The sequence below is a fragment of the Siphateles boraxobius genome, unplaced genomic scaffold (assembly GCF_051911475.1).
Source record: "Siphateles boraxobius isolate OS27281-9 unplaced genomic scaffold, OSU_SipBor_1 6, whole genome shotgun sequence".
Classification (NCBI taxonomy): Eukaryota; Metazoa; Chordata; class Actinopteri; order Cypriniformes; family Leuciscidae; genus Siphateles; species Siphateles boraxobius.
The window spans coordinates 25,003,576-25,021,398 of NW_027509186.1; the positions used below are offsets into that span (position 1 = coordinate 25,003,576).

Sequence of the window (17,823 nt, forward strand, 5' to 3'; positions counted from 1 at the left end):
TAGCATTTGAAAAAGGAGAACTGATTTATGCACCTTGGTTTTAATGTTTGGACAGGACTTCAATATCTTAGTGTGGAGACTGACGCTGCCCACCTTAACCAAACCATGTGAGGAATATTGTAGTGGAGAATATTGTAAAATTCCAGGTTAAAATCACAAGTTTAAATTTAAGCAGCTGCTAACAAATAAGTAGTTATTAAAATAAACACCTATTTCTCTGCAAATATTATGTTAATACTTTATACATCTCACATTTCCAATAGTCACATTGGAAAACACTAAAAAGTATTACCGTAAAACTTTAAATAATAGCCCGGGCTTTTATTTTCCCAAATCTTCGAACTTGCACCGGCTTGTATTTGAGACAGGCGTCTATATGAGACAGGCCTTTATAATTTAGTGTTGAGATGTTGTTCCTAGAGTCTCTAATCTCTAAAAATCTCCAAATGCTCCACGTGAAACTGCGGTCTTCCGACCTTTTACTATCGTGTCAATTGATTTTGTTTAATATGCGCGAGGGAGAGAGAGCAAGAGAGCGCTCGTGTTGTTTGAAGACGTGAGAGTGCGCGCGCGCGCGGCCGGGGCGCGCTCTCTCTCTCTCTCTGCTCGATTGCGCCCTGTCAAGCGCAGCAGTCAATTTATTTCATCACTCACCGATCAAAAAAGGCTCTGGCGGGACACAAATTTGCTTTGGAGGCGCCAAAAAGCGGACAATCTGAAGGGTTTTAGAAGATTAAATACAATCCGAAATTAAAAAACAGACCCGGCCTCTATTTGAGAGTGAGACAGGCCTTTATTTACCCAAACCTGTCGCCACACCAGGCGTGTGAAAGAGACAGGCGTCTATTTGGGACTCGGCTATTATTTGAAGTTTTACGGTAATTATGAGACATGCAAAATGTAGGCTACAACAGGAACATTAAATGAGGTAACTTTGCATAAACACAGATCTGGTGCTTGTAAAGATATAATTATGATACCATAATATTTATTATAATTCCCAAGATGTAAGATGTAATATATTACTGCATTTCAATTCATTTGAGTAATCAACATAAACCCATCCCTCTTAATATGGCTGACAATGTTTTGCTTTATTGAGGTTTACATTTCACAAAGCTCTTCTCAATAAAATAAATATCAACAACAAATACATTGGGACAACAATGAGATAATACACAAAATGTAATGAGATAAAAACATTTACGTCATATTCAGTTTATTCATTGTCACATTTGATCTATCATCATAAACCACTATTAAAATATAATGAATATAAATTATAAAAAGTTCTAGTCCGTTTTACCATGGAATTATCAAAACTACATTTGAACACTGTTTATGACAACACATGCTGAATGTCTTTCATTCAGCCGGCTCTTGGTTTGATCTTGCTCTGCTTGAGCACTGCTTATCTCATCCACACAGCCTTGAATGCTGTTGTTATCAAACTCTGCGGCGTGATTGTCACAACCTTCGTCTTCAGACGCTGGGGCAAGAGCTCGGTTCAGTGTGGGGACGGTGTTAAACAGGATGAAACCAATGAAGATCACCACCAATGACACGATATACAGTCCTGAGAACTGAGGAAGAACATGTGAGAATGAACTGAAAAAAGTTACCACAGTCATACAATGTATTTATTTTTTATTCAACATTGATGGAGTGGTTGTAGAAAATAAAATATATAAAGGAGTGCAAAAAAAGTAGCCTATACTGTGAATAGCCAAGATCCGTTTTTTATAAGCAGGGGACATAGGGCACTTACAAAACCTTCACACATTAAAGAAATATAAAGCTCCAGGTCACAATGACCTGGAATATTTGAGATAAGAATACAAGGACACATAGATACTTCTGCCACTTGTGCTGTCAGCATTAAAGAGATCATCAGCAAAATAAGACTAAAAAATATTGTTTTAACTTTATGATTTTTAATTAACTAACTAGTGGCCAAAAGTGATGTCCTGCAGACAGTGTGTGTGTGTGTGTGTGTGCGTGCGTGCGTGCGTGCGTGTGTGTGTGTGTACTCACATTGTATTGGAACAAAAAGAGCCCACAAAACAGGCTGAATATGTCTCCAGTGAGTAAGGACAGATTAACAGCTGTGGCGCTGGTCATCTTTATCACCACAGGCATGAAGCTATAGAAGCCGTACATGCAGAGCGCATATCCAGCCAAGAGCAGAGCTGAGGAGAGAACACAAAAATCAAACCTCAGATGAGGTCATCGACACACTGTAAATGGAAAGTACTTTAATTTCACATTGCAGTACTCTACCAATTTCCCATGTCCACTTAATTTTAGACACTTCATTATGTTCGAGAATCCCTCTGCAAGTGACAAAACACAACAGTGCAGATGATGTAGCACTGACTTTTATCAACAGGTCTACTGTTTTCTTGAAGTTCATCAACACATCTTACAGTTGTATTCCACTGATGATTGACCCGAAGAGGCCGACCATTCCCAGAAATTCCACCCTGCTCAGATTCTTCACCGTGTATTCCTGGCACACATTAGAGATGGCATATAGAGTGGCACTGACTAGAACCAGACCATCACCGAGGAGAATATCACTGGCTGTTGACACAGGAATAAATAATGGGCACGGTTTGACTTATGTTAGGTTCTATGCTAAATTATGTTCTGGAGAAGCAGCTTGCCCCTCACTAGATCCCAGGTCCTGGCCAGCGAGGATGTCCGCTCCCACCATGGCTCCCACACCAGCCAGACATATACATACAGCTACATAGTGAATGATCCTATAACGGGTCTTCAGGAAGAACCAGGACAAGATCATCAAAACCGGGATAATAAAGCAGTCCAGAAGCTGAAATGCAGTCAAACAACAACTTGCTTTGAGAATTTTAATCAGATTCTGCTTTTGCAATGTGTTACAAGTGAGTGACAGATCCAGTAAATTAAGGACCTACACAACCATTTAAAAGTTTAGGTTTTTTTGGGGGAAAAATAAATACTTTTATTCAGCATAAAATTGATTTAAAAAAAGAGTATAAGCATCTTTAATATTACTTTTTTTCCAAATAAAAATAAATAGGATTTATCAAAAAATCCTGAAAATGCTAATGTTTCTTAAGCACTAAATCAGCATATTAGAATAATTTCTGAATGATCATGTGACATTTAAATTCAGCTTTGCTGTCAGGAATATATTACATTTTAAAATGCATTAAAATAGAATAATTGGAATAATATTTGACAACATAACTGTTTTTACTGTATTTTTCATGAAACTAATGCAGTCTTGGTGAGCATAAGAGACTTAAAAAAAATGGTTTACTGACCCAAGACTTTTGAATGGTAGTTTATGTAAACACACCATATATCAACACATTCATAAAAAGTTGTTACCTGTATGCTAGTTAATGTGGTGTACTGGTATGCTTTCACCACTGCGTAATTCGCCTCCACATCTATCAGTCCCAACAATAGATACTTCCACCATTTTGTCTTTAATATCTGCAAAATATTGCCATCACCTACATTAAAAGAGAGGCATCCTGAATATTACATGTCCAAAAAACAGTAGTAGTTATTCTGAAAAATGTTTAATGGTTGATTAAGAATGAAACGCAACAACTAAAATAATTACTGATGGATTTGTGATCAAATACCTCTTCTGAAGATCAGTGCCATGGTGTAAGTGATGCCTAGGAGGCTGTAATTAATAAAGCTCTGCAACATGGGTGTATCAAGGTAATAAATGGACGCCAGATACTGAGATGTAACAGCAGTCCCACAGATCAGTGCGGAGAGGCCTTGACCCATCAGCAGAGTTTTGAACAGTTGCCTGCAATGAACATTGCTTGAATAACTGTTCACCATTTGATGAAGGTTTTGAGGCCGGTCCATCATGCACTATTAATAAATCCTCTGAACCATCTGGCATTCTAATTATCACGTACACATACTTGTTCAAAATATTAATAAATACTATAATAGTATAAATAATACTAAAATAACACTAAACCCTGATGATCATTTTATACAGCATGACTTGAGAATGATCTATAAAAAAGATTTTCAAGTTTGGCCTTAGACTTACATATATATATATACAGTATATATACAGTACAGTATATATACACCACTGAATGTAAACTTGCATCCACTCACCATGTGAAAATATCCCTCCATTTAGGCAGTCCTTCTCTTATTTTATGGCAGAGAGTGTCCAGCTGCTCCTGAGGCATCTTGTGTCTCCTCTATGGAGTTTTGAGACAGAATCTCAGTGAATAATAAGATCAATCATTTACAGTTTAGGAAACAAAGTACATAGCTGTAGGGATCTTGAATTCACTGTGGGTTAATGTTGAACTTTAAGCTTAGGTTCTGGAGAGAATTAGAGGACAAGAGTTCACATTACAAACAGTTAACCTGTTTAGACTCTGATTGTCTTCCAGAGACACCGATGAGAGTAACTGCCCTGGAGTGAGTACGACAGGTGACCAGCAGAGGTTTAATAGCTGTCGCTGAGCACCAGAAGTGGACAAAGTACACAACTTTACTTGAGTGAAAGTACAGATACTACTGGTCAAATATTACTCCGTCACAAGTAAAAGTTGTAAAGACCTATTTTTACTTAAGTCAAAGTACAGAAGTACTCGTTTTTTAAAAGTACTAAGTACCAGAAGTAAAAAGTAAATGTCAATGCATTGTTTTATTATTGTTGCATTGATGTAATACTTACAGAACCTTATGCCTCTGAATCTATGCATATCTACCCTCATATCAATATCAAATTAATTTCTAGAACACAGTTCCAGTTGTGGGATTGAATGTGAGATTGAATAAGTGCACTCAATAACGTCCACAATTGTTTCGGATACCCAAATGGCTGTTCCCTCAAATGCCCTATTTAAAGTTTTTTGGTTTTTAGTATGAATATGTTAGCCTTACTGTTATCTATAAGCTAGTGTGCTCTAAAACAATGACAAAATTCGCATTTAGAAGACCAAACCCAACGTTGAAAATGGAAATCATGTTGATGTCAGAATCCAACGTCAGATTGACGTTAATCTCCAATGTTGGACAGACGTTGTATTGTGGTTGAAAATGAAAATTTTCAACCCCAACAACATCAGTTTAGACTCTGATTATAAACATCAAGAGTCTAAACATTAAGAACATCAGTCGGGTTCTGACGTCAACCTGACTTTCATTTCCAACAAAAATGTTGACGTCAACCCGACATCGGGTTCTGATGTTTCCAACCAAAATGAAGACCCTGCAACTAAAATCATGTACTGACTGACATTACTACATTCAACTCAAGGACATTGACAGAAATGTAGTGGAGTAAAAAGTATAATATTTGTCTTTCAAATGTAGTGAAGTTAAAGTAAAAAGTTTCCAGAAAAATAATACGCAAGTAAAGTACAGATACTCAAAAAGTGTACTTAACCCTCTACCGCACGCATTATGATAGACCTGTAGAAAAAAATATTTGACTCTTTTTATTTTCTTAGAATGGCTTAACTTGAAGTGCCATTTTTAAAAAAAAAAAATTTATTTTAAGGTCCGTTATGATATGTTGCCATACGGCAACAACGTACAACAGTGGAATTTTTTTAGAAAAAAAAAAAGACATTTAAATTAGATTTTTTTCCGTAATAGCCTACAAATGCATTGGCAGTATGACAAGCCGTTTTAACTTTTATTCATTTCCAGGATACTAATTCTTAATATCAACAATTACATTTTTACTAGGTAAAATGATAGTTATTGATAAGGAATTAGATTTCTACTATAACAATGGCAATTTTGATATCAATAATTTAATTTTCACTGATATCATGAATGTGATTGTTACCAGTAAGAATTTTAGACATTTTAGATATCTAAAATAATATTGATATCAGATTTTCAGATATCAAAAATGATTTTTTTACTGGTAGCAATTCAATTGTTGATATCAAGAATAGACATTTCAACTAGTGAAATTTGAATTATTGATATCAGGAATTAACATATTTACTAACAAAGAAATGATTGATATCAAAATTATATTTCTACTAGTAAGAATCATTTATAGATATCAACAATTGATTCTGAATGGCAGCCTATGGTGAAATTTTAGTGAAAATACAATTATAGATATCAAGAATTCATATCCTGGAAATGAATAAAAGTTCAAACAGCTTTCCATATTGGCAGTCCTTAACCTATGACAAATCAACATTATATCACTAGCATTAATGTTGTTATTGCTACAGCTTAACAGATTGCAGCTGACCTGTCTAGCTAGCTAAACTATTGCAATAATGTCATTCCACTATTGCACTGTGTTGCCGCTTGGCAACACAGACATTTGATCGATTTACCAAAAACTGATTTCATAAAGCCTTTTTTTTTGGTGATTATGTCATCATAACTTAACTGAGGTGATGTTTTGATTTTTTTTATGTATGTGATATGGGATGGTCCTTGTTTGTTACTGACGTTCTAGATTGCTTTCAGCAACTACCGACAAGAGACGGCAGTCTGTCAAAAATCGCGCCACAGAAAAAAATTGCATGTCATGTGACTTAACCAAAGCACATCATTGGCTAAACTAAGGTCTTCTCATTCCAACAAAATAACGTTAGAATGTTTTCTTAAAGAAACATTGGCAATGAAATGAACACAAAGAGTATGTTGCCATACGGCAACACCATGCGGTAAAGGGTTAAGTACAGTTTTCAAGTAAATGTAGGCCTACTTTGTTGCTGTCCACCTCTGCTGAGCACCTCTTAATTCAGTATCCACTCCAACTCATTCCTTAAAAAAAAATATATATATATATTAATGTAGAAATAAATATTCAAAAAGTTTAATTTATCGAAAGAACACATCTTTGGATCGTGAGAGAACCAGATCTGAAGGAAAGACTTTCTGGCTCAGACACTTAATGCCCTTAATCACAGACATAACATACAGATACTTTGACTATTTCTGTCAGACATCTATAGAAGATCTTAGTGAGAATTAACAGAGGTTTAGATGTTGATATTTGTTTCATTTGAAGTCATCATTGTGGTGATCAGTGTTTGCTTTACAGTAGTTGAGCTCTTTGTTCCCTTTCTTTTTGCGTTATCTTTTCTTTGGCTGCTGTAACCGTGTGTTTGTATAACAATTTTTGTGGCAGAGAAAGCCAAGAAAAAGTAAGATAAGGGGCCTGTTTCAATAAGGAGGTTCAACCAACTCTGAGTAAAAACTTGAATTTGAGCTGACTTACCCTGAGATGGGAAACTCTGAGTTTTCGGTTTCAGAACAGCTGAAATGAGTAAGTTCAATCAACTCTAAGTTGACTGAATCTGAGTTAAGCGCGTGCACCACAACTATAAAAAGCCATTATCAATGGAGCACAGATATTATGAGTCACCATGGTAACAGCGCCAGACAAAAAGAGGTCTGCATATTTCTCACCAGCAGTACGCAAACATTTTTTTTAAGCAACAGGGCAGCAGCGGCGATCGAGAGAGTTAGTTTGGGAGAAAATAGTTTCTCAAGTCAATGCGTAAGTTTACATTTTAATTACTGTTATACAGTGCTGGGTGTAATTACCAAGTAATCTAAAAACTGTAATTTAATTAAAGGGATTACTCTTAATTCTTCTGTAATATAAAGTGAAATATGATGTCATTGCATTATGATTTCCATTACACGAGAGTAGATGTTAAAACTTCATGCTGATTTGTACTCGGCTTTCGCCAAGATAAGCACCAACTAAGACGTAGCTTTACAGTAACCTATGCTTCTCCGTCCATCTACGCTTCTTTCCATCTGGTGACGTGAATCTCCTTCTGTCTGGTGTTAATAGTGTATTTGCGCGTCAGCACACACAACGGCTGCAACCACAGTGCGGTCCCCCCATAACAACCCTCTGGATTGAGCGGAGTAGGGAACATCTCTAGGGTCTTCAAGTGGGCACCTTCCGTCCTCAGTGTTTCGTCGACTAGCCCACGACACCTCAAGAGGGCTCGACAGTGACTCTGGCGTCCCAGAGTCACCCCCCTCCGTCCCCCACTCAACTCAGCCCAGCTTACTGACCTCTACTTCCCTCTTGCTGCTGAGACCTAACCACAATCTCACAATCTCTCCGCAACCCAACCATACGCGCCAACCCGTTTGACTAAGGCTGTCGAGCCCCACTGGTGCGTTAATAGCAGTTTCAGTGGCAACGGTTCCGTATGGCATACCACCTACCGCAAAACACAATATCTGCCCAACCACCCGTCATTCACGCAATATACACAGGAATGTAATGACTGTAAATACTATACAACCTCTACAAATAAACCAACAGTGCTGCTGAGACCTAACCACAATCTCACAATCTCTCCGCAACCCAACCATACGCGCCAACCCGTTTGACTAAGGCTGTCGAGCCCCACTGGGGCGTTAATATGCAGTTTCAGTGGCAACGGTTCCGTATGGCATACCACCTACCGCAAATCACAATATCTGCCCAACCACCCGTCATTCACGCAATATACAGAGGAACGTAATGACTGTAAATACTATACAACCTCTACAAATAAACCAACAGTGCTGCTGAGACCTAACCACAATCTCACAATCTCTCCGCAACCCAACCATACGCGCCAACCTGTTTGACTAAGGCTGTCGAGCCCCACTGGTGCGTTAATATGCAGTTTCAGTGGCAACGGTTCCGTATGGCATACCACCTACCACAAAACACAATATCTGCCCAACATCCCGTCATTCACGCAATATACACAGGAACGTAATGACTGTAAATACTATACAACCTATACAAATAAACCAACACCCTTCAAGTTTTCAAGAATTCTACGAAACCGTAGCATGGCGGCCTGTACTCAGCCAGCTAGAATCTTTCCGTCTCAACCACAGCCAGTTGCTGCTCCTTTCTGCTGCTTCAGATAAGTTCTTTACTGTGCGACGCAACTCTTGACCACTGAATCCGACGTCTCTGAGGAACCGGGTTGTAGAGTGTGCCACAAAACCTCGACAACCCACTTCCACTGGATAAACCTGGACTCTCCATCCTCGCTGTTCTGCTTCAGTGGCCAGATGAGCATACCGCAGTTTCTTCCTCTCATATGCCTCATCTACCGCATCCTCCCATGGCACTGTTAACTCTATCAGTTGAACAATGCGTGCTGATCCAGACCACAAAACAATATCTGGTCGTAGGTTAGTGGTGGCAATCTCAGGTGGAAAAATAAGCCGTTGATCAAGATCAGCCAGCATCTTCCAGTCCCTAGTAGCTTCCAGTTGTCCTGGGCGAGAATTGGTGTTAGCTCCTTTTCTTGGTGGTTGCTCGCCTGGGCGGAGGAATATTGTCTTCTGCATGTAATGTTTTGCTAGAACAGGCGGCAACTTATTGGTCATCCTACGCTTGCCTCCCAATGCTAAAGACAAACATCGCAATACTTGGTCATGGCGCCAAGTAAACCGACCTTGGCTAAGAGCCACCTTACATCCTGTCAAAATGTGCCTTAATGTGGCAGGTGATGAACACAAAGGACAAGAGGGATCCTCTCCTACCCAGAGGTTTAGGTTCTGCGGTGATGGGAGAACATCATATGTTGACCTAATAAGGAAACTGATCCTACTCTCTTCCATTGACCAAAGGTCTTGCCAGCCCATTTTTCGTTGTTCCACACTCTCCCATCTCATCCACTCTCCCTGCTTGGCCTGGGAAATGGCCTTTATACATCTCATCCTCTCCTCCTGCTTTCGCACCTCGTTGACTACCAGCTTCCTCCTTTGAGCTGGGCCTGCCTTGTGCCATTTAGGAGGAGCTAAACTGAGCCCAAAACCCCCTCTTCCATGCTGTACCTGTCCCACGATATCCCCAATTTGAAGGTCAGCCTTTGCCTCTACTACAGATTTCTTTGCTGACCACTTTCTACCAGTTTTTACCACAGGGGCTGCCTCCCTTACACATTTGTCGCGTGACTCTGCTAAAGTCATTTCCAGTCTGACCTTGGCACACTTAAACTCCTCGGTTAAAGCAGAGACTGGCAGCTGCAATACTCCTTTACTATAAAGTCCCACTCTGCTGAGGCAGCGTGGAACTCCCAACCATTTCCTGATGTATGAACTTATTAACGCTTCCAGCTTATCCACTGTTGTCAAAGAAACCTCGTACACAGTCAGTGGCCACAGCAACCTTGGCAGTAGACCAAACTGAAAGCACCAGAGTTTTAGTTTGCCTGGTAGAGCACAGCTGCTTATGCTCTTCAACCCTTCCAATGCTTGTCGTCTAACTTCTCCCACTCGAACTGTGTCCTTTAGATCCCCATCGTACCATCTCCCTAGACTCTTCACTGGCTTCTGAGAAACTGTTGGTATTGCCTCACCATTAATGAAGAATATTTTATCTACTACCTTGCCTTTAACTATTGAGATGCTCCTTGATTTAGAGGGCTTAAATTGCATTCGTGCCCATTCAATATTATCTGTTAACTTCCCCAATAACCGATTAGTGCAGGCTACCGTTGTAGTCATGGTTGTCATGTCATCCATGTATGCTCTGATTGGTGGTAGTCGCATCCCAGAAGCCAAGCGCTCTCCTCCCACTACCCATTTTGATGCCCTAATGATTACTTCCATTGCCATGGTAAAAGCCAGTGGAGAAATGGTGCATCCTGCCATTATTCCAACCTCTAAGCATTGCCATGTAGTGCTGAATTCTGGAGTTGAGAAACTAAATTGCAAATCTCCAAAATAGGCTTTCACTAAATTTGTTATCGACATCGGTACCCTGAAAAAATCAAATGATGCCCAAAGAAGCTCATGTGGCACTGAACCATATGCATTAGCCAAATCCAGGAATGTCACGTGGAGCTCCTTCCTCTCCTTTTTAGCTGATTGTATTCGTTGCCAGATAACACTGATATGTTCTAAGCATCCTGAGAATCCTGGAATGCCCGCTTTTTGAACTGAAGTGTCAATGAAGCCATTCTTTAATAGGTATGTTGACAATCTCTGAGAAATAATGCTGAAGAAAATTTTGCCTTCGACGTTTAATAGTGAAAAAGGGCGAAACTGACTGATGCTTGTAGCATCTTTTTCTTTGGGTATAAATACTCCCCCTGCTCGGCGCCATGATCTAGGTACAACCTGCTTTTCCCAAGCCACTTTTATCAATTTCCACAGAATCCTTAGAACTCCTGAAGCACTCTTGTACACTCTGTACGGAACTCCATTAGGCCCTGGAGATGATGAAGCCCTTGCCTTTCTCACAACCTGCTCTATCTCTTTCCACTTAGGTGCACAGACCTCCATTTGGTATTCTGGTGGATTGACAGGTGGGATGTCTGACGGAATTGACATAGGCTCATGCCTTTTTGCATCTGTATGCGTTTCCTCCAAATATCTCTCTAGCTCAACCCTAGATGCTTTTAAAGTGCCATTCTTCTCACTGGTGAATAACTTCTTTATGAATTTGAATGGATCTTTATAGAAATTAGCCCTCGCACGTTTCTTCTTTTTGTAGCGTTTCCGTAGGCGCTCAGCTCTGCGTAATGTTGCAAGCTTATCTTTTATGGCCCTTTGTAAGAGATTGAGTCCCTCCTTCTGACTTTGTTCCGCTCTTTTCCATTGCTTCCTCAGCTGTCTCCTTTCTCTAACTAACCCTTCAATTTTCTGCTGCCGTCTAGACAATCCAGGAGTAGTTTGTACTTTTTCCTTCCTTTTTTCCACACCAAACCTCTCACTTCCATATGCGTAAATGATGTCCCCAAATTTATCCAGCTTCTTTTCAACTGTACCAGTTAATCTTTCCAATGCAAAGCATAGATCTGTGTTTACCGTGTCCCATGCAGTTTTCTCACTAGCTCTTGGCCATCTAACTCCAGGCCTATGCCCGTTGAGGTTCTTTTCTCTCTTATGCTGGTTAGTCTGACCGGGTTCACAAGAATCAATGTGTTCATCACTAACTGTGCAAACCCTCATCTCCTCTATGACAGGGGTGCTGATATCCTGCGAACTGTGGTTTGCTTCCTGTCGCTGGATTTCATTCGACTGACTTGACTGACTCCGTAAGAAGTATTGATCAATGCGAGGCCCTTGTCCCTTCTCCCTCAAGCATTTCATTTTCCCTTGATGAATCTTCAAACCCCTGACCGTTGTCGCCTTGCTCCAGCCACAGACACAAGCTTGGAGTTCAATGGCTTTGCTAACTGCTGAACCTGAACTAGTCTTTTGTGAAGTACTCTCCATACTCATATCCGTTTCCATTCCAAAGTCGTTAACCATGTTGTCCACCATTGAGTCATCTTCCGCCCCTGCTCTCGCAGACTCTAGGGGTATTTTCCTCTTTAATTTTTCAGAAGCCTTGGGCGGGTGTCTCCAGCATCCTGTAAACACAGAGCTGGATACTGCCGACAAGGGTAGTTAACCCTTACCAGCCCCATTGGGGTCTCTTTCCTCCTGTCAGCTGTCTCTCCAGGCTGTCACAAGGTCTTTCCCTTGTTGCCAGCAGCACTATTCACCGCAGTCACTGGACGTATCCAGATCTTCATGATTTCCATTACACGAGAGTAGATGTTAAAACTTCATGCTGATTTGTACTCGGCTTTCGCCAAGATAAGCACCAACTAAGACGTAGCTTTACAGTAACCTATGCTTCTCCGTCCATCTACGCTTCTTTCCATCTGGTGACGTGAATCTCCTTCTGTCTGGTGTTAATAGTGTATTCGCGCGTCAGCACACACAACGGCTGCAACCACAGTGCGGTCCCCCCATAACAACCCTCTGGATTGAGCGGAGTAGGGAACATCTCTAGGGTCTTCAAGTGGGCACCTTCCGTCCTCAGTGTTTCGTCGACTAGCCCACGACACCTCAAGAGGGCTCGACAGTGACTCTGGCGTCCCAGAGTCACCCCCCTCCGTCCCCCACTCAACTCAGCCCAGCTTACTGACCTCTACTTCCCTCTTGCTGCTGAGACCTAACCACAATCTCACAATCTCTCCGCAACCCAACCATACGCGCCAACCCGTTTGACTAAGGCTGTCGAGCCCCACTGGTTCGTTAATATGCAGTTTCAGTGGCAACGGTTCCGTATGGCATACCACCTACCGCAAAACACAATATCTGCCCAACCACCCGTCATTCACGCAATATACACAGGAACGTAATGACTGTAAATACTATACAACCTCTACAAATAAACCAACAGTGCTGCTGAGACCTAACCACAATCTCACAATCTCTCCGCAACCCAACCATACGCGCCAACCCGTTTGACTAAGGCTGTCGAGCCCCACTGGTGCGTTAATATGCAGTTTCAGTGGCAACGGTTCCGTATGGCATACCACCTACCGCAAATCACAATATCTGCCCAACCACCCGTCATTCACGCAATATACAGAGGAACGTAATGACTGTAAATACTATACAACCTCTACAAATAAACCAACAGTGCTGCTGAGACCTAACCACAATCTCACAATCTCTCCGCAACCCAACCATACGCGCCAACCCGTTTGACTAAGGCTGTCGAGCCCCACTGGTGCGTTAATATGCAGTTTCAGTGGCAACGGTTCCGTATGGCATACCACCTACCGCAAAACACAATATCTGTCCAACATCCCGTCATTCACGCAATATACACAGGAACGTAATGACTGTAAATACTATACAACCTATACAAATAAACCAACACCCTTCAAGTTTTCAAGAGTTCTACGAAACCGTAGCATGGCGGCCTGTACTCAGCCAGCTAGAATCTTTCCGTCTCAACCACAGCCAGTTGCTGCTCCTTTCTGCTGCTTCAGATAAGTTCTTTACTGTGCGACGCAACTCTTGACCACTGAATCCGACGTCTCTGAGGAACCGGGTTGTAGAGTGTGCCACAAAACCTCGACAACCCACTTCCACTGGATAAACCTGGACTCTCCATCCTCGCTGTTCTGCTTCAGTGGCCAGATGAGCATACCGCAGTTTCTTCCTCTCATATGCCTCATCTACCGCATCCTCCCATGGCACTGTTAACTCTATCAGTTGAACAATGCGTGCTGATCCAGACCACAAAACAATATCTGGTCGTAGGTTAGTGGTGGCAATCTCAGGTGGAAAAATAAGCCGTTGATCAAGATCAGCCAGCATCTTCCAGTCCCTAGTAGCTTCCAGTTGTCCTGGGCGAGAATTGGTGTTAGCTCCTTTTCTTGGTGGTTGCTCGCCTGGGCGGAGGAATATTGTCTTCTGCATGTAATGTTTTGCTAGAACAGGCGGCAACTTATTGGTCATCCTACGCTTGCCTCCCAATGCTAAAGACAAACATCGCAATACTTGGTCATGGCGCCAAGTAAACCGACCTTGGCTAAGAGCCACCTTACATCCTGTCAAAATGTGCCTTAATGTGGCAGGTGATGAACACAAAGGACAAGAGGGATCCTCTCCTACCCAGAGGTTTAGGTTCTGCGGTGATGGGAGAACATCATATGTTGACCTAATAAGGAAACTGATCCTACTCTCTTCCATTGACCAAAGGTCTTGCCAGCCCATTTTTCGTTGTTCCACACTCTCCCATCTCATCCACTCTCCCTGCTTGGCCTGGGAAATGGCCTTTATACATCTCATCCTCTCCTCCTGCTTTCGCACCTCGTTGACTACCAGCTTCCTCCTTTGAGCTGGGCCTGCCTTGTGCCATTTAGGAGGAGCTAAACTGAGCCCAAAACCCCCTCTTCCATGCTGTACCTGTCCCACGATATCCCCAATTTGAAGGTCAGCCTTTGCCTCTACTACAGATTTCTTTGCTGACCACTTTCTACCAGTTTTTACCACAGGGGCTGCCTCCCTTACACATTTGTCGCGTGACTCTGCTAAAGTCATTTCCAGTCTGACCTTGGCACACTTAAACTCCTCGGTTAAAGCAGAGACTGGCAGCTGCAATACTCCTTTACTATAAAGTCCCACTCTGCTGAGGCAGCGTGGAACTCCCAACCATTTCCTGATGTATGAACTTATTAACGCTTCCAGCTTATCCACTGTTGTCAAAGAAACCTCGTACACAGTCAGTGGCCACAGCAACCTTGGCAGTAGACCAAACTGAAAGCACCAGAGTTTTAGTTTGCCTGGTAGAGCACAGCTGCTTATGCTCTTCAACCCTTCCAATGCTTGTCGTCTAACTTCTCCCACTCGAACTGTGTCCTTTAGATCCCCATCGTACCATCTCCCTAGACTCTTCACTGGCTTCTGAGAAACTGTTGGTATTGCCTCACCATTAATGAAGAATATTTTATCTACTACCTTGCCTTTAACTATTGAGATGCTCCTTGATTTAGAGGGCTTAAATTGCATTCGTGCCCATTCAATATTATCTGTTAACTTCCCCAATAACCGATTAGTGCAGGCTACCGTTGTAGTCATGGTTGTCATGTCATCCATGTATGCTCTGATTGGTGGTAGTCGCATCCCAGAAGCCAAGCGCTCTCCTCCCACTACCCATTTTGATGCCCTAATGATTACTTCCATTGCCATGGTAAAAGCCAGTGGAGAAATGGTGCATCCTGCCATTATTCCAACCTCTAAGCATTGCCATGTAGTGCTGAATTCTGGAGTTGAGAAACTAAATTGCAAATCTCCAAAATAGGCTTTCACTAAATTTGTTATCGACATCGGTACCCTGAAAAAATCAAATGATGCCCAAAGAAGCTCATGTGGCACTGAACCATATGCATTAGCCAAATCCAGGAATGTCACGTGGAGCTCCTTCCTCTCCTTTTTAGCTGATTGTATTCGTTGCCAGATAACACTGATATGTTCTAAGCATCCTGAGAATCCTGGAATGCCCGCTTTTTGAACTGAAGTGTCAATGAAGCCATTCTTTAATAGGTATGTTGACAATCTCTGAGAAATAATGCTGAAGAAAATTTTGCCTTCGACGTTTAATAGTGAAAAAGGGCGAAACTGACTGATGCTTGTAGCATCTTTTTCTTTGGGTATAAATACTCCCCCTGCTCGGCGCCATGATCTAGGTACAACCTGCTTTTCCCAAGCCACTTTTATCAATTTCCACAGAATCCTTAGAACTCCTGAAGCACTCTTGTACACTCTGTACGGAACTCCATTAGGCCCTGGAGATGATGAAGCCCTTGCCTTTCTCACAACCTGCTCTATCTCTTTCCACTTAGGTGCACAGACCTCCATTTGGTATTCTGGTGGATTGACAGGTGGGATGTCTGACGGAATTGACATAGGCTCATGCCTTTTTGCATCTGTATGCGTTTCCTCCAAATATCTCTCTAGCTCAACCCTAGATGCTTTTAAAGTGCCATTCTTCTCACTGGTGAATAACTTCTTTATGAATTTGAATGGATCTTTATAGAAATTAGCCCTCGCACGTTTCTTCTTTTTGTAGCGTTTCCGTAGGCGCTCAGCTCTGCGTAATGTTGCAAGCTTATCTTTTATGGCCCTTTGTAAGAGATTGAGTCCCTCCTTCTGACTTTGTTCCGCTCTTTTCCATTGCTTCCTCAGCTGTCTCCTTTCTCTAACTAACCCTTCAATTTTCTGCTGCCGTCTAGACAATCCAGGAGTAGTTTGTACTTTTTCCTTCCTTTTTTCCACACCAAACCTCTCACTTCCATATGCGTAAATGATGTCCCCAAATTTATCCAGCTTCTTTTCAACTGTACCAGTTAATCTTTCCAATGCAAAGCATAGATCTGTGTTTACCGTGTCCCATGCAGTTTTCTCACTAGCTCTTGGCCATCTAACTCCAGGCCTATGCCCGTTGAGGTTCTTTTCTCTCTTATGCTGGTTAGTCTGACCGGGTTCACAAGAATCAATGTGTTCATCACTAACTGTGCAAACCCTCATCTCCTCTATGACAGGGGTGCTGATATCCTGCGAACTGTGGTTTGCTTCCTGTCGCTGGATTTCATTCGACTGACTTGACTGACTCCGTAAGAAGTATTGATCAATGCGAGGCCCTTGTCCCTTCTCCCTCAAGCATTTCATTTTCCCTTGATGAATCTTCAAACCCCTGACCGTTGTCGCCTTGCTCCAGCCACAGACACAAGCTTGGAGTTCAATGGCTTTGCTAACTGCTGAACCTGAACTAGTCTTTTGTGAAGTACTCTCCATACTCATATCCGTTTCCATTCCAAAGTCGTTAACCATGTTGTCCACCATTGAGTCATCTTCCGCCCCTGCTCTCGCAGACTCTAGGGGTATTTTCCTCTTTAATTTTTCAGAAGCCTTGGGCGGGTGTCTCCAGCATCCTGTAAACACAGAGCTGGATACTGCCGACAAGGGTAGTTAACCCTTACCAGCCCCATTGGGGTCTCTTTCCTCCTGTCAGCTGTCTCTCCAGGCTGTCACAAGGTCTTTCCCTTGTTGCCAGCAGCACTATTCACCGCAGTCACTGGACGTATCCAGATCTTCATGATTTCCATTACACGAGAGTAGATGTTAAAACTTCATGCTGATTTGTACTCGGCTTTCGCCAAGATAAGCACCAACTAAGACGTAGCTTTACAGTAACCTATGCTTCTCCGTCCATCTACGCTTCTTTCCATCTGGTGACGTGAATCTCCTTCTGTCTGGTGTTAATAGTGTATTCGCGCGTCAGCACACACAACGGCTGCAACCACAGTGCGGTCCCCCCATAACAACCCTCTGGATTGAGCGGAGTAGGGAACATCTCTAGGGTCTTCAAGTGGGCACCTTCCGTCCTCAGTGTTTCGTCGACTAGCCCACGACACCTCAAGAGGGCTCGACAGTGACTCTGGCGTCCCAGAGTCACCCCCCTCCGTCCCCCACTCAACTCAGCCCAGCTTACTGACCTCTACTTCCCTCTTGCTGCTGAGACCTAACCACAAT

The 17,823-nt window shown here is 42.2% G+C and overlaps 1 protein-coding gene across 1 annotated transcript in view; it reads right to left on the minus strand.

Moving 5' to 3' along the window:
• Positions 1-1,073: 1,073 nt before the first annotated feature.
• Positions 1,074-17,823, minus strand: part of slc35f2l (info solute carrier family 35 member F2, like) — a 29,576-nt gene continuing 12,826 nt past the window's right edge. Inside the window, exons 2-9 of the mRNA XM_077208332.1 lie at positions 4,141-4,229; positions 3,639-3,814; positions 3,376-3,503; positions 2,674-2,833; positions 2,427-2,583; positions 2,281-2,333; positions 2,035-2,189; positions 1,074-1,583 (exon numbers count right to left, since the gene is read on the minus strand). Coding sequence (XP_077064447.1) covers positions 1,323-1,583; positions 2,035-2,189; positions 2,281-2,333; positions 2,427-2,583; positions 2,674-2,833; positions 3,376-3,503; positions 3,639-3,814; positions 4,141-4,217 — 1,167 coding nt within the window. The 5' untranslated portion in view covers positions 4,218-4,229 and the 3' untranslated portion in view covers positions 1,074-1,322. The remainder of the gene's footprint in view (positions 1,584-2,034; positions 2,190-2,280; positions 2,334-2,426; positions 2,584-2,673; positions 2,834-3,375; positions 3,504-3,638; positions 3,815-4,140; positions 4,230-17,823) is intronic.